Genomic DNA, 27996 nt, shown 5'->3' on the forward strand with positions numbered 1-27996 from the left:
ACCTCGGTCGCATCTCTCTGCTCTCCATCTCTTTCTCTGCAGACTTGGGTCCCAGACTTACCCAGCGGAGGAACCTGAAATGTTAGCCTGTGTACGCACAAACCCCGCATTGACTGGGCTCCCAGCTGTCCCCCAAATGAGATGCTCTTACTTGGATGTAAAGCCAAGGCTTTTTGCCGCCCTCTGCGGTGCCGGTGACGCTGCATCTGCTTCAAAGAAACCGATTTAGCCTTTTCTAATTTCCACCCAAACTCCTGTCCCAGTACACATATGGAAAGGGCGCCCCTTCTCGGAAGGTTCAAATCCTCTCCTCTATCTCCCTAGGTGTCAGTCACTGATGGCTCAGCAGCGGCCTTGGAAGACTCAGTCCCTCTTCTAGGACTGCTCCTTGGAGCCAGGACATAGCTGTGGCCCTGTGTCTCCCACCAAGAACTAACTACCCATGAAAAATAGTGTTCTACTCACAGATATTCTTTCCAGCAGACGTCAGCCACTCCACACGTGCCTTGAGCAGATTAAAGCCAGTTGAAGAATCCAAGTTACAGACAAAGAAGCAGAGCCCTTTGAAAAGTTTCCTTGCTACCCCAGGCCCCCATCCCAACCATGCTCTGTCCTTTCCAGAGATCTGACTGTAGAGTTCAATGTTGGGGTACTCCCTCAAATACTTTCTCAGGACTTCAGTAAATAGTCCCACAGCATAGGAGGATGTGGGAAGCATGCAGGGTGTCATTGATGCTCTTGTACAGCAGCTGCTCTGGTCTGAGTCATTGAGACCTGGTTCCCACTTTCTCCTCCCTGACCCTTGCAAAGGTCTTGCATTCTGTGTAATATAGCAGGAGTGTTCTTGGAGAGATGTATGTCACCCAGAAAATGGACAGTACTGTTAGACAATCATGATCCCAGGTACCCATAATTTTCACTTTTCTTGGCCTGTAGGAAATACTGGATGCCGCCTTGTTAAACAATTTGTGAAACATTTGTAGCTTCTGTCCCTTTGGTAGTTTAAACAGCGCAGTTAGAAACGGGGCAGTTCTGAACTGTTTGAAATGCGAGCATGGGTTTGGACAGTTTATAATTGTGTGGGTGGAATCCAGCTCTACAACCAGTGTGTGTTAGTAAACAGTTGTAGCTCATGGATCTGGAAGATGAAACTCTTACATCATCATAATCATTGTTTTAATCTTGTACCAACCTGGCCAGAAAACGCTGTGTCCTGTGGGAATCAAACCGTCTGGTTTAGTGATCCCTCTGCTTTGCAATATAATTGAGAAGATCCTCCTACCTTGTCTCATCTTGACTCATCTCCCCCACAGCCTCTCCCTTCCAAAGGTGTTTCTGTAACTGATTCCCATTCACGGAGGGCAAGACAGCTTGCTTGCTTGCTTGCTTTCTCTCTCTCTCTCTCTCTCTCTCTCTCTCTCTCTCTCTCTCTCTCTTTCTTTCTTTCTTTCTTTCTGCTTAGCAACCGAGACCATTTTAAGACGACCACTACTTAACTTGCCCTGTATGCTTGTCAGAATAAGGATTCGGTAATCCTGCTGAGTATCTGAAGCCACTTTCTAGAGTAAAGGAAGAGTAATGATTTGAAGGAGTGAGTGTGTGAAGAGTGCTTGGTACTAGAGTCAAGTTGGAAGTTAGCAGGTGGAGCAGGCAGACCAACACTCCAGCGACGGGACCAGGAGACAGCTACTCATATCCTGCCAGGCATGGTGTGAAGTTGGAACAAAAATAGTTCTTGAAAACAGACTAGATAGAGTCATATTGGAAAGCTAGGCACATTTTTAAAATTAGCATTCAGGAGGGAGGGCTCCATGTGTGCGTGTGGGGGGTGGGGGTGGGGACAGTACCTGACAACACACAGTGGTTACATGTTACGGAAAAGACGACACCAAGGAATGAAGGCCTGCGCACAGTAATTAGAGGCATACTTTCTCATACTGCAGAGGTGAGGAAGGACATATTGATTTTCACAGACAAATGTGCTCCCGCTAGAGGACTGCCCTTCCACCGCGTTCTGCTAGGTAACAATACTTCAAAGAGCTTTTCCAGCATATTTTTACTCTATAGCAGACTTCTTCCTCTGCTAACTGTGCTCACTGAATCCTATGTCTATGCACAAATGTGGAAATCTTACTGTGCTGATGCTGGCATTTAATAGTCGAGTGTCTGACTACTTTGAACACAGTAGACTGATACAGAGGAATGTGTCAGTGGATACAAGTTCAAGGTTGGAGAAGTTGCCCTGTGTCCCCTTTCCTTCAGGCTGTCTTCAGCATTCAGGGTGACTTCTGCAGCTGGTATGTTCCTGAGACACAGGCCTGTCACTTCTAGCCCTAGTTGTTGGTTGGGAAGACGTCCCATTACTGTCCTCAGAGTTGGATGCTGTAAGAAATCACTTAACTCCAGGATGTTAGAATGAAGATGGTCCCATGGGCTCTGATCTTTTCTCCTCAAGGTTACACCCCTGACATGCCCTTACTACCTCAGTTTAAACCCTTCCACAAGTGGGGCTCTGTCCCAAGCAGGCCAGCCTGCCCTTCTTTGTAAAGAAGTGTGGATTTTGGTGAATTACACTTAAAATTCTCTCATGCCTGTCAGCTCACTCCTGAGAATGCTTGGTTTTCCAACATGGAATTCATATTTTGTCCTTCCTTCCTTTCTTTTTTCTTTCTTTCCTTTCTTCCTTCCTTCTTCCTTCCTTTCTTTTTTCTTCCTTTTTCCTTCCTTTCCTCCCTTTCTTCCTTCTTTCCTCCCCCATCCCCTCTGTTTCTTTTCTTTGTTGTCATTTTATTTTGTTTGTTTTGTTTTGTTTTGTTTCAAGACTGGGACTCACTGTGTGGTTCTGGCTGTCCTACAACTCACTCTGTAGACCATGGTGACCTTGAACTCATAGAGATCTACCCTCCCCTACCTCCCAAGCACTGGGATTAAAGGCATGCACCAGTATGCCCTGCTTTCTTTAGTAGCTTCTTTCTTGGCTGGAAAATATTTTATCTGTTCCATTCATAACCAAGTCTGCCATACTGACTGCTACGTGGAGTATATGCCTCTTAAACATGGTACCAGAGCCAACCAACCAGACACTGCATGATCTACGCCAAAAGGGAGATTGATGAATACCTGCAGGGATAGAGCCCATGGTGGATGCATTGTCACCTTTAGCAGATATGAGGTACTTCTGTCTGCAGCCCGTGGCCCCCAGGCCACCTTGCTTTTACTATTAGATTGTGCTCAGTGAGGACTTTTCTGCTTCTACACAAGTAGCCTGAGATACAACTCCATTGTCTTCTAAGTGGTCTTGAGTGTTAAGATCTCTCCTCTTGGTGTCTTCATTGTTTTTTGTTATTGTTGGGTCATTTGGTTTTTTTAAAGACAGGGTTTCTCTGCGTAGCCCTGGCTGTCCTGGAACTTACTCCATAGACCAGGCTCGCCTCTAACTCGGAGATCTACCTGCTTCTGCCTCCTGATTGCTGGGTTTAAAGGCGGGTGCCACTGTGCCCATTTATCTTTATTGTTCCTTGTACACTCAGACTTTTCACCATAGAGTTTACAATTCCTTCAGAGTTATGATTGTAGTAGTGATGATGTTGATACCACCTGCAGCTCTTTGTAGTTTCTGGAACATCTTACGTGAATTATTCCCTTTGATTAGTAATAGTAACCCAAGGCCAATTTTAACAGACCAATATCGCTGATTACAGAAAACGAACAGACTTTGAATGGCTCCTCATAGGAAGCAGGTATTCAGCCAACTTCCTAGTCTCTATTCTAGCATTCTGTGCTTTAATGCCGAGCAGAGCTGTCAGTGCCTTCTTGAGAGGATGAATAAGACAGATCCCTCTCCCAGAATAGCAGCCTTGGGGGTCTGAAGATGGGTGGGTCTGGACTAGGCTCTTGTGGCCCCCTTTTCTTATTTTCTGTGCTGCAGACCAACGTTTCTTGTGCTTCTGAAATTTAATATTCTTTAATTAAGAGAGGAACTCTGTGAATGTAAAAGTGTTGCTCTTAATAGCTAACACAACTCATCCTGTACCGTTCCACATGAGTATTGCTGGCTGCTAACAATCACTGCCTTCTTGAATAAACTCTAGAATTTGGTCAGGAAACAACACCAGCTAACCTTCCTAAGCCTTTCTCTTTTTCCAGTAGTTGTAGTTTAAATCGTTCACTCATCTCTTGTTCTCATGAACTTGCAAAGAGTTCTGACCTTTGTCTTGGAAGCTGTTTAATATCCTGACAAGTAATTTGTATCCCTTTTCTTGAAGTTATTTAAAATGACTTCAGTACAGTGTAATTAAGACTAAAACTAATTTTTACTATCATTGCAATGGTAATATATTTTTTAAAGAAGTCCACAGTAGAACAGGACCCCCTTGGGGGGAATTAGAGGAAGGATTGAAAGAGTTGAAGGAGCTTGCAACCCCATAAGAACAACAATGCCAACCAACCAGAGCTTCCAGGGACTAAACCACCAACGAAACACTATGGACTGACCCGGGGCTCCAACTGCATATGTAGCAGTGAATAGCCTTGTTGGGGCACCAGTGGAAGGGGAAGCCCTTGGTCCTGCCAAGGTTGGACCCCCAATGCAGGGGAATATGGGGGAGGGGCAGTAAGGGGGATGGATGGGGGGGAAATACCCATATGGGGAAGGGGGAGGGGATAGGGGTTTATGGACAGGAAACCAGGAAAGGGAATAACATTTGAAATGGAAGTAAAGAAATATATCTAATAAAAAAAAAGAAAAGTCCACAGTGTAATCCGAAACTAGTAATTAGTTTCCACTTTTGAAATGCTTAATTCTTATTCATATTTTTCCTCTTCCAGAGTGTTTATTTAATGGAATCTGCCATTATTCTGTTTCAAATCAAAAGTATTTGTCAATCCTTAGAAATACTGCACACTTTTTTAAAGTCTTTATTTTTTGTGCACCCCTCTCTTTCACACTAGTGTGTGTGTGTGCGCGCACGTGTGTGTGTGTGTGTGTGTGTGTGTGTGTGTGTGTGTGTGTGTGTGTGCACATGCAGACCAAGAGGCCATTAGAGCTGCAGTTACAGATGGTTCTGAGCTGCCTGACATGGGTGCTGGGAACAGAGCTCAGTAAGAGCTCTTAACTAACCAGCCATCTCTCCAGCCCTTCAGACACATTTTAAATTTCATATTCTTGCTGATGTACTAAAATTTCTTGAGTTATTTTTCTGGTATGATTTTGTTGTCCCAGTAGTGGCTTTTCTATGGAATATATAAGGCAACTGCGAGCATCATTATGCAAATTCCTTTTTTAAATTAACTATAATAGATAATGCACTTCCTGTCTAGACTACAGTATAAGCAGCGCATGCCTTTAGTTCTAGCATTCAGGCAGAGGCAGACAAATGTCTGTGAGTGTGAGGGCAGCTTGGTCTACATAGTGAGCTCCAGGTCAGCCAGACCTACACAGTTAGATGCTGCTTAAAACAAAACAAATCAAAACAAAACAAAACAAAAGAACCTATAGTGTAAGTCAGACTGCTTGCTCTCTCTGCTTCTCAGAGCATGGTTGCCAAATTGTATGTATCCTTCCAAAAACATTCTACTTTCAATCCTATATTTACCTCTTGTTTATATCAGAGTTGAATGTACATCAATATAGCAAAGTCCTTGTTCTCTTTTATGTCTACTTAGTATTTCTGTTATGTGACTAGGACATACTGTGTTTAACTAGTCTCTTGCTAAGAAGGCCTTGGGGTCATTTCTAGTCTTTACTGTTTTGTGTATGCATTTATACAATAAATATCTTTACATACAGAAACCTCTGCACACACAGAAGATGTTGTACGAAGCAAAGGTTTAAACCCCCGCTGTGCCTTGAGTATCCCCTACAGAGAACTTAGCAATGTGTATGCTCAGCAGTAGTTTGCTGGTCCTGTTCCCAACACCTTCCATAACCGGGGAGTTGCCAGATACTGTACTGTTTGCTAGTCTGATGAGGAGACAGTAAACTTGGACTACTGCTGCAGTATTTGCACTTGTCTTGGTCTGTGGCTTCACCAGTCTCTGTGCAGGTTTGCCTTCCTTGGGATGGTCTCCCATCTCTCTGCCCTCACGTGCCTGCGGGTTCCAGGATTATCTCCTTCCTGACTGACCACAGCACTCTGACTGAGACTACCCGCCCTGGCTAATTACCTGAGCCTCTGCTTCTTCTCCCAGTGTTAGGTTGTGCACACAGCTTGGTTGGATGGAATCAAGGGATGTAGTCTTTCCTGTAAATGGAATTATAAATTTTACCTAGCTGGATAAAAAACACATAATCCAGGTATTTTGTTTACAAGATGTAAGCTTAGATTAGGCAGATTTTGGAGTCATTCTAACTTACATCCCAGCCTGTGGCCATGTTCTCGTGGTCCATGGCTGCCGCTGCCTTCTCCTCGTCCTCCTTCTCCTCCTCCTCTTCTTCCTCTTCCTCCTCCTCCTCTTCTTCCTCCTTCTCCTCCTCATTTCTTCTTCCTTTTCCTCTTCCTCATTTCTTCTTCCTTTTCTTCTTCCTCTTTTTCTTCCTCCTCCTTTTTCTCTTCTTTCTTCTCTTGCTCCTTTTCTTCCTCTTCTTCCTTCTCCCTCTTCCTCTCCTTTCCCCCTCTCTCTTCTTCTTCTTCTCCTGTCTCTTATCTGCAGCCCCCAGCCAGGTAACTGAAAATCTGCCGACCCAATCACTGGCCTTTTATTGACCAATTAATTTGGAGAGCAAGGTCACATAGCATCCCTTGATATACATGAAGATCTCATTGGGGACAACCAGATTTTGGGGAACACTGTTTAACATTTCAATACATAGCAGCACCAGACCAACCCCAACACTTTCCTTTTATGGCTTCTGAGTTTTGTATTGTTGGGTTTATGATTTCCATAGTCCTGAATGACTAGGTGAAATCCCATGTTTTCTTCTAATTTCATTCTGATTTCATTTATTCTTCCATTTGCCATTCCGATTCTGTTTTGGTTTTATGGTGCTATGAGGGTACATTTCTAGAAATGCAAAGATGGGCAGAACCCATATATTGTGCAAATTTGCACTTGTTTATAACCTTTAATTCAGCAGTGCAAAGGCCAGAGCCGAGAAGCCGTGGAGACCCTGTCCCTCAAGAAACACAACACTCTCCAGGGCTGTAAGACCTTTTCCCTTCTATCAACTTGTTCTGAATAGCATGTGATGGTGTTATGGTTGGAAGCCACTTCATGCTCTTCTTCTGTCATTAGCAGTTTCTGCAAGTAGCGACTCATATTGACTTTTAATCCAAGGTCAACTGAGTCAAAAAAAGAAAGAAAGGAAGGAAGGAAGGAAGGTAGGAAGGAAGGAAGGAAGGAAGGAAGGCAGAAAGAAAGAAAGAAAGAAAGAAAGAAAGAAAGAAAGAAAGAAAGGAAGGAAGGAAGAAAGAAAGAAAGGAAGGAAGGAAGGAAGGAAGGAAGAAAGAGGAAAGGGAAGGGAAGGGAAGGGAAGGGAAGAGAAGAGAAGAGAAGAGAAGAGAAGAGAAGAGAAGAGAAGAGAAGAGAAGAGAAGAGAAGAGAAGAAGAGACAGGATCGTGTCATTTAAAAGCACACTGGATTTTCTGAATGTTGTTCCTGGCATTACTAGTGTTTGGCATACCAGAGCCACTGCGGGCATCTCTGCCCATCTTCAGATTCAGGAACTTAATGTTGGTGGCTCCCAATGGGCCACCCAGGGGTGTTTACACCATGGAAACTGGGAAACATCACAGAGCAGGGATTGCCATTTTCTTCAGAAAGCCAGCCGTTAAGCATTTATCAAGGTAATAAGTGCAAGCCTGCAGCCCCCTCCCCGCCCCCAAGACTTTCCTTCTTTCCCTCCTCTTTGCATCTACATATTCGGAACCTGGCACTGTGCCATGGCTGGGGACATAACGCTGCCTGCGTGAAAATAGCTCAACTTTCATAGGCCTAGCAGACTGATGGGGGAAGTGCACCCTAACTGGTCAACTCATAGTCTTTCCATTTCAAGCTGTGGAAAGAAAGGGAAATGAAAAGCCAGAACAAAGAAACCTGACAAAGATGAGCTGGTCTATCCGAGATGGGCTGGGGGTTGTGAATGGAGATGGGCTGGGGGTTGTGAATGCTAAGAGAGGTGAGAGAGAACAGCATGTGTTTCCCAGAGGGCAGACAGCATGTGCAAGGACCACGTGGCGTTCTGGCGTTTGAGACTGCTCATCATTGTTGTGGGAATGGAACAAGGGCTAGGGCACACAGCCCATGTTCTCAGTTTCTGTTATTCTAGAGCAAGAGGGAAACCATCAGTACTGAGCAGAGTTGGGGATATGAGTGGATGAGAGTTCACGGTTTTGAAAAGTTCTCTCTTACCTTAGCGTCAAGGTTTGATGGTGGGATGTGCAAAATGGGCTGGGCTGTGCCAGCGAAGCCTGCAGAAGACAGTTCACCAGGGGTATGAAATCTGACAGAGAGGTGATGACATGGGTGTGAGAGAAGGACAGACAGACAGGAAGGTAGAGTGATGAGGGCCTAGGTCTAAACATTGCAGCTGCTATGGACTCTGGGTGAGGAAGCAGCCTTTGGGGTGTCTGGTTTTTGTGTGTTACTGAAAGGTGGCCAGTAGAAGGGGTCTGAGAGGGGGCAGTGGGATATTACACAGGAGCTCGGAGTCCTAAGTCTGACAATGAGTCTCCCGTAGTAGGACAGGAGGACCTGACCCTCTTCCCTGGGGCATGGATAGGAAATGCAGGTCCCCGGAAGCACTCTAACATTTCCTTTGCTCTCAAGCTAAAAAAACGAGAGGGTACTAGAGCACATCTGGGAAACCTTAGGGGTAGAATGTACTTCCACTGCCCACTTTCCCTGTACCCTTGGGCTACACAGAGGCCACTTGGGTCATGTCAGTAGGAACTTCATGTCCAGAGTCTTCAGTTTATGGAAAATGGAGCTGAGGGGTAACTGACATGTCCAGTTCTTGTCACCCATTGCCTTTTTTTGGCATAGCAGATGCCCCTAGGCACTTGATTGGGTTGCTGGGACATCAAGGTGTGCTTCTCTATGGCTCTGTGGGCATAGGATTTTGCCTCTGGGCAAATTTCTCTAACCTCCTCCCCCTTGGTCTTTTAGACCCCAAATTGACCTCATCTTTCTGCCTTTGAAACCATAGAACCAGAAACACTAAAATACAAACCTGTGATGTGGTTGTCGGGCTTGCAGCCTTTCAGGGCTCCCTGTCATTGCTATTAACTACATGGCTTTGACCTCAACTCTACCGGCCAGTCCACTCCTCCTTGATACCTCTCTTGTAGTAGTGCACTTCTCTAGCTCCCAGTTGGCCCCTCTTCCCCCTCAACATTTTACTTAAAGTGTTTCATTAATGGAAAACACCCTTCCCTTCATTCTTCCACCCACTGGTTCCTGTTCATCCTTCAAGTCCGCTCAGCCATCATCTGAGTAACTCCGCCCACTGATGGTGACTGACACTCAGGATCCATCCTGTTAGCCTCCCCACTAGAGGTCTTTGACCCACAAACACAGCTGAACCCCTTGAATATGGCCTGCTGACATACAAGGGAGTGTTTTCAGTTGGTGGGTGCGGTTGACACAGTCAGTGCTCTGGCTTGGAACCAATTTATCAACTCTAGATTATTCTTTCCAGTTTCCTCATTGTCAGGGTGGGGTACCTGTTGCCTTCCCTCCTGGTGGTGGTGAGAGGACAGAACACCTGGGAAGCATTGCCCCACCCCTCCACCTGGCAAACAGGAGGTACCTGGTTGGCAGGGTGAAAGCTGGTGGCATGAGAAGCCCTGAGATGGAGGAGGTAATAGGCCAGACCTGGAAGGGTGATTTATCTCCTTGGAACATAAAGGTGGAGGTGTCTTTCTCTGGGTGTGCCCTGTACACAGGAATCCTGCACCCAGAGTGGTGTGTGTAGCTAGGCTACCAAAGATCCTCTTGCAGTTGGCTGGCTAGTAAAATTCTAATCTGAGAACTAAACAGGTCACTGGCCACAGGGCCAGGATGTGTGTAAATCAGAGAAGGGAGACATGTGAGTGGAATGCCATGTGTCGGAGAATGACTTAACATGCTCTAACATCTGACTGAGCCGCACTGGGAGAGAGTACAGAGGTGTCCATGGTGACGGTCGTCCACTGTGGGGCTAGGCAGAAAGCAGCGTGAGTTCCTAGGCAGGACCCTTTCATCTTGGAGCCCTACTCTGGGCAGATTTTTTTGTTCAAAGCCATTGGCTTTGGCCATAGTGATGGTTGACTTCTAAGCTGGTGGGAGTTAGTCATCTTGTTCTTTTCTTTGCTCATCTGACTCAAGGCTGGCCATTCTCAGTGGCATACCTCCCGCTGCATAAATGACCAGAGATGACAAAGTCCTGTGCTTCTGAAGGGGTGGTAGTTACGGAGCCAATCAGAATAGGCTTCCCCTGGACTCCATCACTGCTGTGCTAGACTCTCCAGCCTGCATGGTATTATTTTCCATCAGACCTCTCGTGGCACTTCATCTATAAGGAACAGAACAACATTGCAAATCATGCTAACAAACCAAAAAGGAGTTTGTTGCAAAGATGCACCATGGTGAGTGGGGTGATATCCGAGATAAGCAAGTCAGGTCTTTCAGGAGCCCTGACATCACTGTCTCTGTCCTGCCCCACATCCTTGTCCTCACTGTCCTCTGGTAAACCATGGTTACTCTCACCCTTATTTTCAAAGGTTGACTCCTTTACCCTCCATGCCAACCCCAGTCTGGAGCAGGGGATGGCAGTTTCTAGACCAGGCATGCAGTTATCCGAGCTAGGGAATTCTCTGGGACAGGGACTGGTTGTGGGACCGCTTCTTCTCTAGCTGGAGTGAAGGATTACAGGCAGACCTGTTTGGTAATTAATTGAGAATAACTGAATATTGCTGATTTCATTGATAAATGCTTTAGTTCGTATCCCTTTCCTTCTCAGACACCCAACCTGTCGGCCACTAAAACTAAGTATGCTAGTGCCAGGGACCTTCTGAGGCCTCTTTTGGAATAATTAGAAATGACCTTCGGTGTTAGTTGCACGTCACCCAGGGAGCTTGGAAAGTGCCCCTCGGTGTCAGAAACTGAAAACATTTTTGCGAATTCTCACCTCCACCTCTGCCACCATATTGGCACCAGCTCCATAATTTGCAGAGTCTTTGTGCAGAGTGAACGTGCATTCAGTGTAGGAAGATACCAGGAGAGTGACTGTAGAGTGGAAGGCCAAATGTGGATACTTCTGAGGGTCAGGCTGGGTAGACCTGGGCCTGCTTCTCGTGGCCCTAGGCTGTCACTGTCAAGAAACACATGCACATGCATGCATGCATGCATGCACTCGTACACACACATGTAGCTGTCCCTGCTGCAGAGCTAAGCATGCCCTATGCCCTGAGATTTCCCAGGTTCGTCTGCCTCATTTTTACGTATTTATTCATATTCACCTCCCCTCGTTGTATTTCACATCTTTTTCTACATTTCTTTTGGTTAGAAGCCAAACTCATTTCGGGAGTGGGCCCACTTCTGCCAGGAAGCAGCATCACACAGCCCTAGCAGGTGTGTTTCAGGTCTTCAGGGGGTGAAGCTGTGCTGTATCACACGGAGGAGCCAGGGAGCCATTCGTGCTGGAGAGGGCTGCTCCAGAAGCCGGGCAGTCAGGCAGTTCACTTATCTGGACTGCAACCCAAAGTGCTGAGTCATAGGGATGTGTGGCGGAGAACGTTAAGTCATAGCAATGCCGGGGAAGTGTTTATCAAACTTTTATGTCTGAACTGGAGAAAAGCAGAGTCATCCCTTTGTGTGATCCTACTAGCTGGCAGTCACACTTCTTGGTGTCATGCTTAAAATAAGAAAAACAGAGGATGTCAGAGAGGCTCCCGGAGGTCACACTGAATTATGGTTTACGCTTTCAGCCTCATATTTTGCCCTTCATAGAGTTTCCGCCCAGATTAGATTAGAAGCTGCCTCTCTGTGTTTAAAAGACACTTAGCACACTGAACACCCTGATTGTCACATACTAGGGATGCCCCCAGTAACAACTGTGTATATATATACACATAGTATCTAAAGTGAACACAAAGCTGCTATCTCATGGTATTTTAAAAGTTTTTATTGCTTTAATGTTTGATAACATACATCACAAAATTGACCATCCTTAAGTATGTTGAGTATGACCATGTTAAGTGTGTGGCATGTTTACTCACATGCTTGCATAGCCTTACTGGGTCTATTTCTTTCATCTTAGTTACTATAGCTTAGTCCCTATTTAAACAGTCATTTCGCATTCTTCAGCCCCCACCCCCCAGATCCCAGTGGTCACCATCCTTTCTTTTTCTATTAGGATTCTGACCATTCTAGGTATTTCATGTAAACGGAGATTATTATCTGTCCCCTTGCAACTGTCATATGCGGCTGCAGATGTCTCCAAGGTTATTCTGTGTTGTAGCATGTGTCAGAATCTTTCTTAAGGTAGATCCTGCTGTGAATATACCTATTATGTTTAGACTTTCATCCATGGTTGACACCTGGGTTGCCCCCTCCCTTTATAACACAAACAGCATGGCTGTGAACTTGAGCGTGTCTCCTGAAGACACCTATTGCAGCTCCTCCCATCTTCCTGTTAGAGCCAATTTTCTGGTCCTTTGAAGGCCTGGGCTTTGTCTCTGGATTATCATCACAGGTAGGTGGCATAGATGATGACATGGACCTGGAGAAGGAATTTATGCAGAGGTATCTGTAACATGCAGATCCAGATACAGCGTGTGGCCAGGAACTAAGGGTTAGAGGTGCAGAGGTAGGCACAGCTGGGAGCATGGGTGTGGTGCCCAGGTAGGAGAACAGACTGAAGCGTAGGAGCCCAGAAGAGTTCAAGAGGGCTGAAGGAAGCAGGAAGGCCCAGGAAGATTTGTGTTTTAGTAGAGAATAGAGGTGGATTGGACCTTCCTCTGCCAAGGAGCTGGTGATAGTTGAGAGGGGACGTGCACAGGGTGGGGAAGGTCCCAGCCTGGATGCAGACGTGGGACTCCACCCACCTTGGCCCTGGAGTTTGTCCCTAAGTTGGAGCTCAGTTCCCCCTCCTGCAGTAAACTATGAGTCTCTGAAATTTGTAAACAGGAAAAGGACAGAAGAGGGTGATTTTATAACGGGGAGACCCAGAGGAGAGAAGTCAGCCTCATGCTAGCCTCAGGCTCCTATCTATGCCAGGATTCTGGGCACAGCCCCACTGATGCTGTCCTTGTCACACGTTCACATTACTCTCTACCTTTTGAAGAGCCCTCACCAAGCTCCTGTCTTACAATATGGATAAGTCCTTGCCTACGTGTTATCTTTTTCTTGTGCATGCATGCAGCCCTGGGAGATGGCTGTGTGGTACAGTGTACCCACTGGCCACTGTATAGTCTCTGCTGCTGCAGATGACTATTAGGCTAGCTAAATGACAGATCTCACAGGACTGCCAAGAGGATCCAGTTGGCCTCCCTGGGTTAGCTCATATAGTTGCCATAACAAACAGCAGAGGCCAGGCACCTTAAAACAGGAGCCATGCATTTCCTCAGTTGTGCCTGCTGAGATATACGCAGATGAAGGCAAAAAGGGAGTGGGTCTTCTGATACACACCTCCACTGGCAAGTGGTTCCCTTTCCTGCCTTCTCCTTACCATCTAACCCCTGTGTGTCCCTGTCCTCATCTTCTTTTTCTGTACTGGGATAGAATGTAGAGCCTCCAGCATACCAAGCCTGTACCCTACCACTGAGTCGCTCCTCCAGCCCCTCCTCTTGAAAAGGCACCAGTCTTACTGCATCTGGGCCCACCTACAGGATTACAGCTTAAACATACAGGTGCAGGGGGTACATTTGCAGCACAACCATGGAGTACCAGCACAGACCTGCATAGGGCAGCCCTGAATGGGTAAGATGGGCAGTAAGGATGTTTCTGGAAACTCTAGACCCATTACTGGATGAGGCTGTCTTGGGGGCCTGTGGTTGTATCTTCTCTTTAGCCTCTAATCTCAGCACTGGGTGCCCACATTGTAGCTGAGCAGCTCTCGCTGCTGACTGGACTTTTACAGTCTCTGGCTGGCTTTTTTGCTTCTGTCCCCACCCAAACCTGGGCCCTGGCTGCTAATCTGTTTCCGAAACAGTAATACCGTGTCTTTGTAAGCTAGAACCTATCCCTCTATGCTATCCCCTCACCTTCTTCAGTTCTTCCTGCTTCCATACTCCAGCACTCCCATCCTCTGCCCTGTGGCGTTGGCCAATGTATATATCCTCAGCTCGTAGACATGCTGAATGACGCCAGTAATGAAGTCAGTAAGGGGAAATGGCTCCCATCTGAGTAAAGTCACATGATTTAATTCTAGCATAACCCACACATAGGCTATCTCAACCCCAAGTACGAATTCATGGAACCGTTAATGATCAAAGGAAGTTCTGCTTGTCTTAAGAAGTCACTAGATATTTGAAGGCATGCCAGGCTGGGGTCTGACTGGTGTTGTCATCTTGGAAAGAACAGTTGCCTGAGTCGGGAGGGTCGGTCCAGAGCACTTAGGCTTATTAGAAAGCTTTGGGAAATCCCAGAGGCATCTGTGGTTTAAAGATGCTCCCTGTGTGGTTCTGTGTGGGATGATTTCCCCCCAGAGACATTTATTCTCTTTATTTGCTTGTCACACCTAGATGTATCTAGGTTAGGGTTGGGCACCACAACTTCTTGTTCTCTACATTTTGATTGGTTGTGATTTTCTGTAATGATGTTCCTCTGTTGCAAAGATATGTTTCTTTGATGAAAGGTAAGGACCTCTTCTCTGTGGGCATAAGGATAAGTATTTAGAATGCAGTTGGGAACCACATCCAGAACCTCTTGAAAGATGGTGCGTTGCTCTTCCTCTTAGACTAAGGATTACCAGAAAAGGAAACATTTATTTGAAAATAAATAGTATTTGTATACAAAATGTCTCTAATTCAGACAAACACTCTCCATAATTAATTCCTGGGAGGTGGTTCCCTGGTGTTTCAAGCAGCAGAAAAAGAGAGGTTTCTCAAGGTACACAGACATGGAATATTGGTGCCCAGAGCTACTCAGTAGCATTGGTGAGCTTTGCTCAGTAATAGACGGGGTCCCACTTCCTTCTGCAGTGCCAGGCAGTAAGCCTCTGTGATCCTAGCAAATTAACCTCTTATTTGGGCCAAGGGTGGATGAACACACACTTGTCACTTCTTCAAACATGTATGTATCGTATCGTATCAGTTGGGGTTGGGCACCACACTCTAGAGATGGTAGGACCTGTCTCTTGAGATAGCCAACTTTATTCAGAGTATCAGACAATTTATAGTCTGAGTCTTAGAGAGACTCTCTTGAGTACTGTGTGGAATCATCATCTGTCAATAAAAGGCTGATGGCCTGTTAGCCGAGACGGGAAATAAGAGGTGGGAGTTCTGGTAGGGAGAGAGGAACTCTAGGATAGAGTCAGGCATGGGAAGGAATCACCCTTGGCAAGGAACTCTGAGGAGACAGAAGCATGAAACTGAAGAGAGGTAGCCAGCCATGTCCACTCATAGAATAAAATAAATGAATTATAAGCCAGCAGGAATGAGCCAAAGTTTGTGGCATAGGCATTTATTCATAAATAACTAAAACTCAGAGTCATTATTTCGGGGACTGGGACATGGGTGGAAAAGCCCACAGTTATACTGAGTATTAAGAAGAGTCACATGAGTAAAATGTCCAATCGCAGGGCTAAGCCACATGTGGTGGATAAGCTGCATGTGACAAAAACATGGGGGGTTTTTGTTTGTTTTTTCTATAGTGACATATAAACAAAATCCAATTGTAAGGACTAATCTGAAGTAAATTTACTCCTATCTGCTACACCTCAGAGGAGCATGAAAACACTTTCCAAGAAAACCCATGTTATTTGAAAAAAAAAAAAAAAGGTCACCCACAGGACTCTTGCCTTGCTTCTTGGGGTTTTTTCACTATCACTCAGAATTTGTCTCAAATGACTCCATTCTTGAACTGTGTTCTAACATAATGCCAGCTGTTAACCAAGACTAATGTCTATTGGCTCCTACACACATCATTCAGGAGCCTCAGGCCCAAACTCCCTGCAGGATCTACCCCTCCTTAGCTGCCTGCTGGACTGTCTGCCCACTCCACTTGATCGTCCTTTGACTGAGTATTGTATCCTTTTCTGAGTGTGCTTGGCATTCTTGGTGTTGCTAGTAAAGCCAGTCAGAGGCTGTGGACAGTGGGGCTGGCTATGTACTGGGATGGGACATCAGTCTAGCTGTCAGCCACCAGAATGGATCCTCATCTAGGTGAACCCAGTGGACGCAGATGCTGTGCAAAAAGGGATGTGTTTTTTATAGGGGTCAGGCTACAGTTTGGTGGTCTCTGCGGCTTTACTGCATGGTGAACCTTCACCTAATGATCCATGTTGGGTAATTTCTTTGTTTAAATTATGACTTCATTTTTATCGATTTATTTTTAATAATTTTCTGAGAAGTCAAACAAGATTCTTATCTATGTAACTGATTTCTCACTCGCCTTCTGGTTCTATTTATAACTTCAGTTCCTCTTAAGCAGAATCTTAGATAAGTGGCCAAGAGAGGGGTGATGAAGAAGGCAGGACTCCAGCTCTGGTGATGAATCCTGTTTTCAAAAGTAGCTTTTGGGGGAAGCCAAAATGAATCACATTTAACAGGCCAAGGTATGTCCATCGGCCTTCCATTAGTGAGTCAGAAACTGCAAGCTAATCAACTTAAGAAGAAACATGTGTTTTCACTCATCCTATTGGAGGACTCCTACCATAGTCAGCCCCTTGCTTCTGGGCAGTGTATCATGCTGGAGTGCATGATAGAGGAAGATGCCCTCCTCATGAGGCATGGAACAAGGCCAGAAGAAAAGAAGGAGCTGGAGTCCTTATATCCTCTTCAAGGCCTGTCTGTTAGTAATACCACAGAATTGAACCAGGTCTTTAACATGGGTCTTTGAGGGACCCTTTTCCAATCTAAGTCAGAGAGTCAGCAGAAACTTTAAAGACCCATAATTTATCACACTAAATAAGGTTTAAAATCTTCAAGGGCATTTCTCCCTATCTAAAGTTAGGGGATAATACATAGAAATCCTTCCTTCTTGATCTCTTTGAACTTATTTAGCAAACACAATAGCTCACTCTCTCAACTTAAAATATATGCAGTCTTGAAAGACCACACAATCCAGAATGCCATGTGCTACTCAGATCTTTACTGAGCAGCTACAAATGCACACAACACTGTGTTAGCAGCAGCTAGTGACAGAAAAAAGACAAGTGTCTTGGAGATTAGGAAACCTGGTGAGTGGAACTGGGGCAAGTAAATGGGTCTGGGTAGAGGGAAGCTTGAGACAAGGATAACACAGGGAATGCTAGTGTAGTTGGTTGAGTTTTCAGTCCCATCTCCAGCCAGCCTTCTCCTTCAGCAACCACTGCTTTCAATGCACTCCAATCACTGCTTCATCTTGCCTCTCCCACAGGGTTCTATTCGTGAGGTTAGGTAGTCTGTAGACTTGGTACTGGCATCATGTTTGAGAGTCGTCCCATGTCTCTGCATGCATTACTAATTGTTTCTGTTTGCTGTTGAATGGTGTGAACATTCCTCACTGTTTGCTGGACATCACTTCTAGGACTCCTGAGCACAGCAGAGTCCAAAGATGCTCAAATCCCTTCTGAAAAATGCCCATGTTTGCCCAGAACTTATACCCGTTTTCTTGTACAATTCAAATCATCTCTAGTTTAGTTACTGTGTCTCGTGCAAGATAAATACAGTGTTGGCAGTTATTAAACTATTACTCAGAACAATGACAGGATAAAAGCTTGCATTTGGTGGAGAGGCAACTTAAAAAGGTTTTAGATAACTTCTATTGTAACATTGTTACAGTTCTATTTTATTCCAAATTGTTATTAATGTCTCATTATACCTAGTTTACAAATTAAACTTTGCCCTAGGCATGTCCATGTAGAAAATGTATAAATAAAGCTTAGCCCTATTTGTTGTCTCAGTCTCCCACTGGAGGCCCTGCAGCTCCTTCTTCCCCGATAAAGGAGACTCACCATTCTTCTTCTGCACAAGCAGTACATCTTCTGCAAAATGGATTCTCATCTAGACATGCACACACATGTACACACACATGCACACACATATGTACATACACACACTCCATTACTCTTTAAAAGTATGTTTATTTTACATTTTATCTGTATACATTAGTGATGTGTAATAATGACTTTTATTATGACGTTGTTGTTTGTATATAGAATGTATTTTGATCATAATCATGCACCATTACCCTGTCTTGTCTTCCCTGATCCCTGATGCTCCCACTTTTCTTCCCAACACTGCCCTCCCAATTCCCTTGTCTCTCTTCTATTTCTGTGCTTTTTAGTTTGTTTGTCTGTTTGGTTTGGGGGAGCCAATTAATTTTACTAGAGTTGCTTACATGAACACAGGTCAGGGGTTATTTCCAAGAGAGTGGGCAACTTACCAGTTGTACACCACTGAAGAAAACACCTCTTCTCTCTTCTAGCAACTGTTAGATGCCTATAGATCCTCAGACAGTAGTGGGATCTTATAAGCCCTTGCCTCCTCCGTCAGGGAATGTCAAGCTGCCACACTCAATCTTGTTCTGGTAATTATAGCTGCTGTGAACTCATGAGTGCAGGAATCATGTCAAGCCCAGAGTCAGTTCCAGAGCACTCCACCCCTCTTCTTGCTCTTTAATTCTTTCTGCCCCCTCTTCTGTGATGTTCCCTGAGTCTTGCGGGGAGGGGGTGGGGATGGTGGCGATGTTTAGGGCTGAACACTCAACAGTCACTCATTCTCAGCACCCTGACTGGTTATGAGTCACTGCAGTGGTTGCTACTCAGTGCGAATGAAGCTTCTTTTACCAGAGTTGACAGTAACATTAACCTACAAGCCTAAACATAAATATTTAGAGGGCAATTTGATAGTCACAACATATCCATCAAGAAAAACAACAATAGCTTCCCTACTAAGGCTGGTGATCTTTCCAACCAGAGACTCTTGAGCAGGCTCACAATACCTGCAGCTTAAGGTCCAATTGGAAAACTATTATTTACCCTTCTACAGTCATGCTTCTATTGTATCAGTGGGTATATTCTACCTGACAGGTTGGCATTGTAACTCACAGAGTTCACAACTGAGTATTATTATTGAAAATATTTCTACCTAGTAGCCTGTATAACACTTCTGGCACTATGAAAGCTGGTTAGCAGGAAGAAAGCCGCCTAGCTCAGTTCCAGTTTGATTTCTCTATATCTCGTAGCTAAAGTATAGGGTGTCCTCAGCAGTAGGGGGCCGCCCCTTACCAACAACTCATAGAAAGTCTTGTGGATTTTCATTTGATAACGGGTGGCTTCTGGGAACAGTTTTTAATCCATCCACACAGGGTATCTTCTTTCGAACAAGATTTTATTGTTATGTTTTCTGATGATCTTGTAGAGCAGGTTTCTGATGGAGTTTCTGTAGACCCTGAGTTGTGGTTGACTCTCCCTCATACCCCTTTCCCCATCTTCTTGTCTCTACTGGCATCCCTACTCAAACCTTTCATTACTAGTATTCCCGCTTTCACTTTCATATCACATATGCTCTATATACCCCTTCCCTTAAATCCCCTATTTCCCAGCTCACAGGCCCCCTTCAGGTTTCCTGAAAGGCCATGCTCTTTTATCTGTTTGTTTCATTTTAACATTGCTGAACCAAGAGTATGGGCCTCTGATGGTTTGTCCGCCCTAGTACACACGTCTTCCATACTGTGCATTTCTCCTCACATGCTGCTGTGCATTTGGTTGTCCAGCCCCATAGACTTCTCTGAATATTGGAATCCTCATCCTATTCATCTTTCCCCTCCTCGTGTCTATTAGTCCTCTTATTCTTCAGTCCTAATAGGTACAAGTTGATTGGCAGAATTGGGTCAGCTATGTAATACCAGGACTTGTTTGTGAGTCAGGCAAACTTCCTTCTTTGTCTCTTCAGAGGACATTGAAGTGATGAAAAGGAGCTGTGGGGGAGGAGAATGTCACCCCCAAGAGGTGTGGGTCCTTGGCCCCCCAACAGTTGTGATCCCAAGGCTGAGGGAGAGGCCCTGAGACCTGATGCTGTTCTGCGCGTAGGGAAAAGCCACATCTAGAAGTGATGCTGCCAGGCAGCTGCTCTGTGTGACCTCAGGATGACTTATTAGCTGATTGGGTTGAGTTTCATCCTGTGTCAGTGGCATGTGAGAGAGGCAGCCCTCCTCTTCATAGCCTCTCCATCCTCCGCTCTGTGAAAATTGCACTGGGGGCTGAAAAACCCTTAGGCAAACCCCCCAGACAACCCACGCCTACTCTCATGCAGCCCTGTATAGAATGCAAAGGGCTAGAGATTACATAGCCTGTTTGTAGGGCAGTTCTGCTGAGCAAAGGACTAGACTTCTTGACTTCTTTGTTAATAAAACCTCCCCTATAAGAATCCTTTTACTAAGTTCAAGAGGAACCAAGGAAGTACTCCCTGGCCAACTGCCTTCTTCTTCTTCTTCTTCTTTTTTTTTTTTTTTTTTTTTTTTTGGTTCTTTTTTTCGGAGCTGGGGACCGAACCCAGGGCCTTGCACTTCCTAGGTAAGCGCTCTACCACTGAGCTAAATCCCCAGCCCCGCCAACTGCCTTCTGAGTTCCTCTCCTACCCAATATCCTTGAAGAGAGCAGTGAGGGTAGGGGGCGTCCCATTTGGACCGGAATATCCAAGAATCAAGGCTGTTGTGCCGGATGTTCATGCTGCTCTGATGTTTGAGCCAGTGTGAGCGTCAAGCTTGTTTGGCTTGTGTAAACATGTCACCTTTACTGGGGCTGTGCTCCTTACAGAGCAGGTTAAGCAACTAAGGTTGCTCTTCCAATAAGATCAGCATTCAGAGGTGGAGTCTCCAAATACTCTAAATGATGCTCCCCTCAGCCTAGTGGCTAGTGAAATGATGGTGCTCAAGAGAAAAGAGAGATAAGGGACCTACTGCAAGTTCTGCCTTCCGTAGGTTCAAGGTGACCAAAGAGCAGCCCTGCTAGCAACATGGAAATGAGGGTACTTGGGGGAGGAGGACCAGGAATTTGGTCTTCTTCCCAAATTGGAGTCAGTGATTGGGGGGGGGGTATTTCCAACAATAGCAACCTCTACCAAAGGAGCAAAAGAAGACAATTCACTTTGCCTTCTTTCTGGGATGTGAGTCATGCCCAGGGCCTTGAGCATGTTGAACACAGGCTGAGGTTCGAGTTGCAGAGAGGCAGGTGTGTACCCACTGATGCCTGGCGCAGAGGTAGACAAGGGACACTGAGCCCAGTGCAGAAGGGCTGAGTTCACACCTGGGCCACCAACTGCTCACTGAGCAGACATGACACATTGCTCAAGACTGGAACCTCCTCCCCAAAGTGGAAAAGGCGCTGTTCATGCAGCCTCATGGGGGTTTTCTGCAGTGATGGATGGGATGTGGAAGGAGGCCTTCTGCAGGGTGTGCATTTGATGGGCCTCTAATCCCAGTCCTTTCTGTGGGGACTTTATAGTAGACCTCTTTTTTTTTTTTAAAGATTTATTTGTTTATTTATTTTATGTACATGCATACACTGTAGCTGTCTCCAGAAACACCAGAAGAGGGCATCCGATCTCATTACAGATGGTTGTGAGCCACCATGTGGTTGCTGGGAATTGAACTCAGGACCTCTGAAAGAGCAGTCAGAGCTCTTAACCACTGAGCCACCTCTCCAGCCCTATAGTAGACTTCTTAACTTAATCATGCAGTCACCTGCTTCAGGTTGAGAATCCCTAATTCAAAAATACAGAGTCCATAAATTTAAATACAAAATGTTCCAAGACCTGAAACATTTTTAGTGGCAACATAGTGAGACACAGAGTATTCCCTTCAAGCCTTTCATGCACTGTATCTATGAGACATAATGAATTTTGTTCTTAGCATTGAGTCTCTTCTAATATATGAGTGTAGATATTTCAGAAGGTAACAGAAAATCCCAAACTTGGAGAATTTCTGGTCCCAAGAATCTCAGATAAGGAAACTAAGTCTGAATGATAACCTTGCATAGGTATTCCAGTTTCCCTTCAATTATCTTTAAAAATATATTTTATTTTTAATTGTGTATATTTGTATGTATTTGTATTTATATGTATTAAGATGTGTACATGTAAGGTTGGCTGACCTTGGAGGTCAGAAGAGGGGCTTGGGTCCCTTGGACCTGGAGTAACAGGCAGTTATAAGCTGCCTGTCATGGTTGCTAGAACCTCTCCAAGAGAAGCAAGCAACAACCATCTTTATAGCCCTTGCTAGAAAATTAGCTTTCAGTCTTAACACAGGATGGATGATGGGCCAGGACATGTAACTGAGATCAATTCTAGCCAATGGCCCCTTCGTCCTAGACATATCAGGCCATTCTGCACCCCACCCTCACCTCAGGGCCTTCTTCCTCTGATTCAATTTGTTCCCAGGCTATTTGACATCTCAACTGAGGATGCTTCCTAGATCTCCTTAAATGTCTTCTAGTTTAGAATTTCCTTTCTAGCCCTACCTTCCAAATTTAAAACACTGGGGCAACTAACCTTAGCTAATCAAGTAAAGGGACGACTGGTCTCTAGAACTGATCCTATTGTTTTCTGTCTTTCTCCTGTCTCATACCTGTTCATCAGAGACTGTGCAATAGCTTATAAGCCTCAAGTCCATTCAGGTGGCATATTCTGAAAGGCTTGTCCTCAGACTTATATGCTTGATTAGGGTGTTTGTTTGTTTGCTTGCTTGCTTGTTTCAGATAGGATATTACTTACTGTATAGTCCTGGCTGGGATAGGACGTGTAGACTAGGCTGGCCTTGAACTCACCGAGATCTTCCTGCTCCTGCTTCCCAAATTCTATAATTAAAGGCATATGCCACCACACCAACTCCTAGATATTTAAGTAGTTAACAGTATGTATCAAAAGCCCAAAGTAAATTGGAAGTCTTTTGGTAATGAGAAATAAGCCCAAGACCTTGTACATGCTAAGCACATGCTCCACCACTGAATTACCCTTTGCTTGAAGCTGGATTTTAATAACCTCTGAATGCTACCCGTGATAAAGGTTCAACTCTAACACCATATGTGCATGTGTGCGAGAGGCTACCCAAGGACCTGCCCCTGTATTGTCCCCATTCTTTCTGGCTCAGTGTCCAGCACACGTGTGGCTCTCCTCCTTCTTATCTTTATCTCATCTGCTTCCCATTTCTTAACCCTTCCATGTGCTGTTGACTCCTGGCAGGGCCACCTGGACTCTGGCCCTAGGCAACAGCAGCGGGAGAAAAGCTGTTGATGTGAGGGCAGAGTCTGAGATCTAAGATAGCCTGTCTTGGGTGTTGTGCGAGGCTGTGTGCAGAGGGTAAGCATGCGAGTGGGATAGGTTGCGTACTCTGTTGGGCAGGGCTCGTCGATTATGTCATCCATGGGCAAGCTTGGGGCCAAAGGACTCTTGCAGCCAGCAAACGACTTTCTGGTGGCCTGGCAAAAGATACTGTATTTTATGGGCTAGATCTCAAACATTTCTCTGGAAGGTGGCAAACAAGACTGGATACAGGCTTTAGGGCAGGGGCTGCTCCAGGGCTGTCTGCAAAGGCTTTGACTGTGCATCTGTATTTGATATAGATAATGAAACTTTTTCTTCATCTTAGCTGTTTTTAAATGTGTGGTTCACTGGCATGAAGTACATTCACATTATGTAGAAATTGCCACTCTCTACCTCTAGGGCCTTTCATCTCTCCAATTGAGCCTTCAACTTCACCCTTCAACTTCCTGTGTCTCTATCTAGCCCTGTCCACCCCTCACATGCTTTGCTTTTACCCATTTGGGTCCTCTAGGGACCTTGCATAAGTCAAATCCTAGAGTGTGTGTCTTGAGACGGCTAACTACTCTAAGCACAGTGTACTCGGGGTCCCGGGGTCCCTGTGTTGGAGCTCGCATCAAGTTCTCCTTCCCTTTTCCTGCTGAATGAAATTAGATCTCATGTGTAGAGCACACTTTACCCATGATTCCAGGGATGGGCACTTTTGCTGTTAAGACCAGTACTCCAGACATAACAAGCATGTAGCACTCTGTGCCACCCTGCTTTATTTTGGTATAGCAAGGTGAGTTTGGAGAGGCTAAAGTCATGTAAGAAATTGTCCACACAGCATGGAGTCACCACTGAACCTTGACTAGCTAAATGGATGTCCTGTCAGAGGGGTACACGTGTCTTCCAAGCAGTTAGACTTTTTCAGAAGGTAGACTTTTCACAGTTGACTGCTTTCAGCTGTGACTGACCTTTTGCAGGTCACATCCTAAGGGCATTTAATATTTGCCCATGTCCTAACCAGTTTGTACTAAGGACCTCCTGAGAAGCCAGAAATACCATTTGTATTTTCTCTGAGGTAAGGCACAAAGCTGCTTAGTATGAGCATGCTTCAACACACACCAACCCCACTTCTTTCCCCTCAGATGGATGTCAGGGACCACAGGATGGTTGCACCTCAGCATAAGGGTAGCATTTCCATGTGTTTTGATTTGCATTCTGTTTATAGACAGCATTAGGTCATGGAAGGAAAGCAGAAAATACATGTAAGCAACTCTCCTGTTCTACAGTCCAACTGTCTGTCATCGAAAGTGCCTGAAGGGGAGAGAGTTTCCAAGTAAGTTTGGAAAATGTGTCACACAGAGCGTGAATCCTGGTCTAGGATTTATGTTGATATTTCAGACTGCTGAGAAAGCCCTGCAAAGGAGACACCAGCTTCTCTCTCTCTCTCTCTCTCTCTCTCTCTCTCTCTCTCTCTCTCTCTCTCTCCCTCCCTCCCTCCCTCCCTCCCTCCCTCCCTCTCTTCCTTTCCTTTCCTTTTCCTTTTTTTCCACTTTGCAGTAGGTTCATTATTTCCTTTTGTCCATTAGGCTATGAATCTGTATAGAATGGGCTCCCACAGCTCAGACTCTTTTCTGTTAGTTCTCACAAAGTGTGCTTCTCCGGGTGGCACAGGCTGGTGCTTCAGCTGGACCCAGGTGCCCTTCTCTTTGGCTTCCTTCTTTCTCCTCCTTCATCCACTTCAGGAAGCTGTCTGCTCTTCAAGTGTCTGATGTGCTCAGTCCACACAATGATCCTCTTGGCTAGAATCTTGTGCTTAACTTGCTTGTTTACAATGATGCCCGTGGCCTGCTGGGTGACATTTTAGACTCTTCTGGTTTTGCTGTGGTAACATTTATTGAGTGTTCCTTTATAAACGATGCTCATTCCCTTGATGTCTACAATATCACCCGTCTTGTGGATTCGCATGTATGTGGCCAAAGGAACGACTCCATGTGTCCTAGAACAATTAAGAACACCTACCGAGTGCCCCTTCTCTTTTTTTCCCTTCGTGTTGCTCATTTTGATGAGTTACCGGAAGATGGCTGCCGCCGAAAGACCAGCTTAACTTTCTTCAATTGTACATTTCTAAAAATTATTTAGCAATTGATCCCTCCCTCCACTATTTTTTGTTTTTGTTTGTTTGTTTTTGTTTTGTATTCTGATGCTGCAGAGTGAGCTAGGGTTTTAAATATAAGCTCCATTCTTAGCCTGATTTCTTAGGTGACCACCTATGCTGCCTCTGGGGATTGATACCTCCAGCAAACATGTCATCCGCTAACGTAGCAGTGACTATGAATAAAACCGGTTCCTTCATGGACCATTCACTTTGAAAATTATTATTACTGCTGCTGCTGCTGCTGCTGCTGCTACTACTACTACTATTATACTATTATTATTATATTATTATTATTGTTATTATTATTATTATTTGTGTGTGTTTAAGAGAGAGATACTGAACGATGTATATACATGGTATATGTGTGTGTGAGAATGTGTGTGTGTGTAAATAATGTTATGTGTGTGCACATGTGCACACCTGCAGAGGCAGAATAGTTCTGTCCTTTTACCTTTATATGGGTTCTTTGGATTGAATTCAGATCAACAGGTTCTTACAGTAAGGGCCTTTATGCTTTTACTGAGCCATTTTTTTATGAGCCCCATCAATCATTCGGTTTATCTGTTCATCTTGTCTTTTGATTCTGATTTGATTTGGAGGAATGCTGCACGGGCCAGCCTGATTGTCCCCTGCCATGCTTTGGCAGGGCTACACTCTGTTGACTAATCAGGGGCACAGAGAACCTTACTCTGGAAGGGTTGTGAAGAACTTCAGTGTCTTGATTCGCTAAGTTCAGCCATGCCACAAACACCATGTTGTCACAGCTATCTCACAGCCTGTCACTAGAATCCCAGCCCCAGTGCCAACAGAAGAACCCTCTGGAGCCGCTCATTCCAGACCCATTACAAACTTCAACATTTGAAGCAGGCCGGAGGGGGGCTGAAGCCTACCGAGAGTCAAGGTTGCAAGATTATGGTGAAGGCCACGAGTGGGCAACTTCGTAACAACCTTGGCTTATAAGGACTCTCTGCCAAGGTCTGAGTTTTCTTCAGCATACTCAGTTCCCCCAGCCTGTGCCCATCCCTCTGACCCCAGAGAGCTGATGCCTGGCAGCCAGCCTTGCCCTTCGGCACTCTTCCCACCTTCAGCTTGCAGTTGCTTTCCACTTTGATTTAAAAAGACATTGTGGACAACCGTTTCTTAGTTATCTTGTCCCCAGAGGTGCCAGAGGGACCCACGTGGCCCGGGCCCTTTCTCACCAGTGCCTGCATGGAGTGCAGCCACATCTTTGCCTCTCTGGACCCACAGGCTGTGTCTGAAGGGTTGAGCCCCAGCTGAACCCAGGCCAGACCAGGAGGAGCCAGACTGCTTGGTCACCTCTGGCTGTCACACTGCCAATTCTTCAGAGCGTTTACAGGAGATTAATCATTCCAGGAGGGAAACTCAGCACCCACTGGAGTCTGACATGAGCTTTAAAGAGCCATCTTGGTCCTTTTTACTCAAGGTCAGAGAGACGGTGTATTTAAGGGCTGATTGCAGGAAGTGTTGAGGAGAGCTGGGTTGCAATGCCTAGGTTACTTTTAGGAAGGTCAAAGCAAAGGGCATCGTGGTCCTGATCCAGGAGGACTGAAAAAATGTGGAAACTGCTATGTAACACTGCAGCTGGGGCACACTTGGTCCTCACACCCCTTTTTTATCCTCACCTCGCCTCCCTTCTACCCGGTGCTGGCTTTGTGGCATGCTGTAGAATAGTAAAGCAGCCCATACTCGGACCAGTGCGGTGTAACTCAATGGGTAGAAACCTTTTTGGAAGCTCAGCAGGCCGACAAAACAACAGAAAGCGTCAGCTTGTGCCAGTCACTGCCCGGGCTCTGCCTCCGGCATTGCTCTAGACCCTCACAGCCACTGTGTATTGTAAGGCCTGTGCCTCCCACACAAGGATGTTGAAACAGCTTGCACAAGGGTCGATTCCTTGACCTCCACACAGCCGTCATCAGGCAGAACTAGAGTGGAGATAGATACCTGTCCATCAGACTCAAAAATCTGTGCTGCCACCACCACGAGTCCCTGCTATACTGCTGATAGTCCCGTAAAGCACCGTTCTCCACCCCCATGGATCACGGTGCCTGTGAAACAGGTCTGTGGGGATGAGTGAGGAACAGCCTGGTCAAAGCAGCTGGCACAGGGCCTCAGAAGGACGCTTAACCTATGAAATACATTTGTCCTTTTAAAGAGGAATTCTTTATTTTTAAAAATAAAAGTTCCATGCACCTATCTCTCTATCAATTTTAATAATAAAACAATAATGTCTTCCCCTGGGGGGAAAGCTACTCATAGTAAACCGAGTACAACATTTCAAAACTACGTCTGGCATAAATTTTGCATACTATCATATATTATTTGAATAAGATATGTTTGAAGAGATCTTGAAGAAACAAAGGAGTAAGGATATAAACATCGTGGCTCAGCAAACACGGCACCCACACGTGAGGAGCCTTCTGATTTTTGGGAGGAGTCCTCCAGCGCAGTGC

General features: G+C 45.4%; 1 protein-coding gene across 8 annotated transcripts in view; it reads left to right on the forward strand.

The window, feature by feature from the left end:
• Positions 1–27996, forward strand: part of Slc22a23 (solute carrier family 22, member 23) — a 165695-nt gene that overhangs the window by 1449 nt on the left and 136250 nt on the right. The window contains exon 2 of one of the 8 annotated variants that reach the window (XM_063276726.1): positions 325–27679. The exons of 6 other annotated variants lie outside the window; for them this stretch is intronic. In XM_063276726.1, the coding sequence (XP_063132796.1) occupies positions 325–405 (81 nt within the window). In that variant the 3' untranslated portion in view covers positions 406–27679. Of the gene's footprint in view, positions 1–42; positions 27680–27996 lie in introns of those variants that run through there. One more of the 8 variants, XM_063276727.1, reaches the window with a different exon arrangement.

This window comes from Rattus norvegicus, chromosome 17 (assembly GCF_036323735.1).
Source record: "Rattus norvegicus strain BN/NHsdMcwi chromosome 17, GRCr8, whole genome shotgun sequence".
Taxonomy (NCBI): domain Eukaryota; kingdom Metazoa; phylum Chordata; class Mammalia; order Rodentia; family Muridae; genus Rattus; species Rattus norvegicus.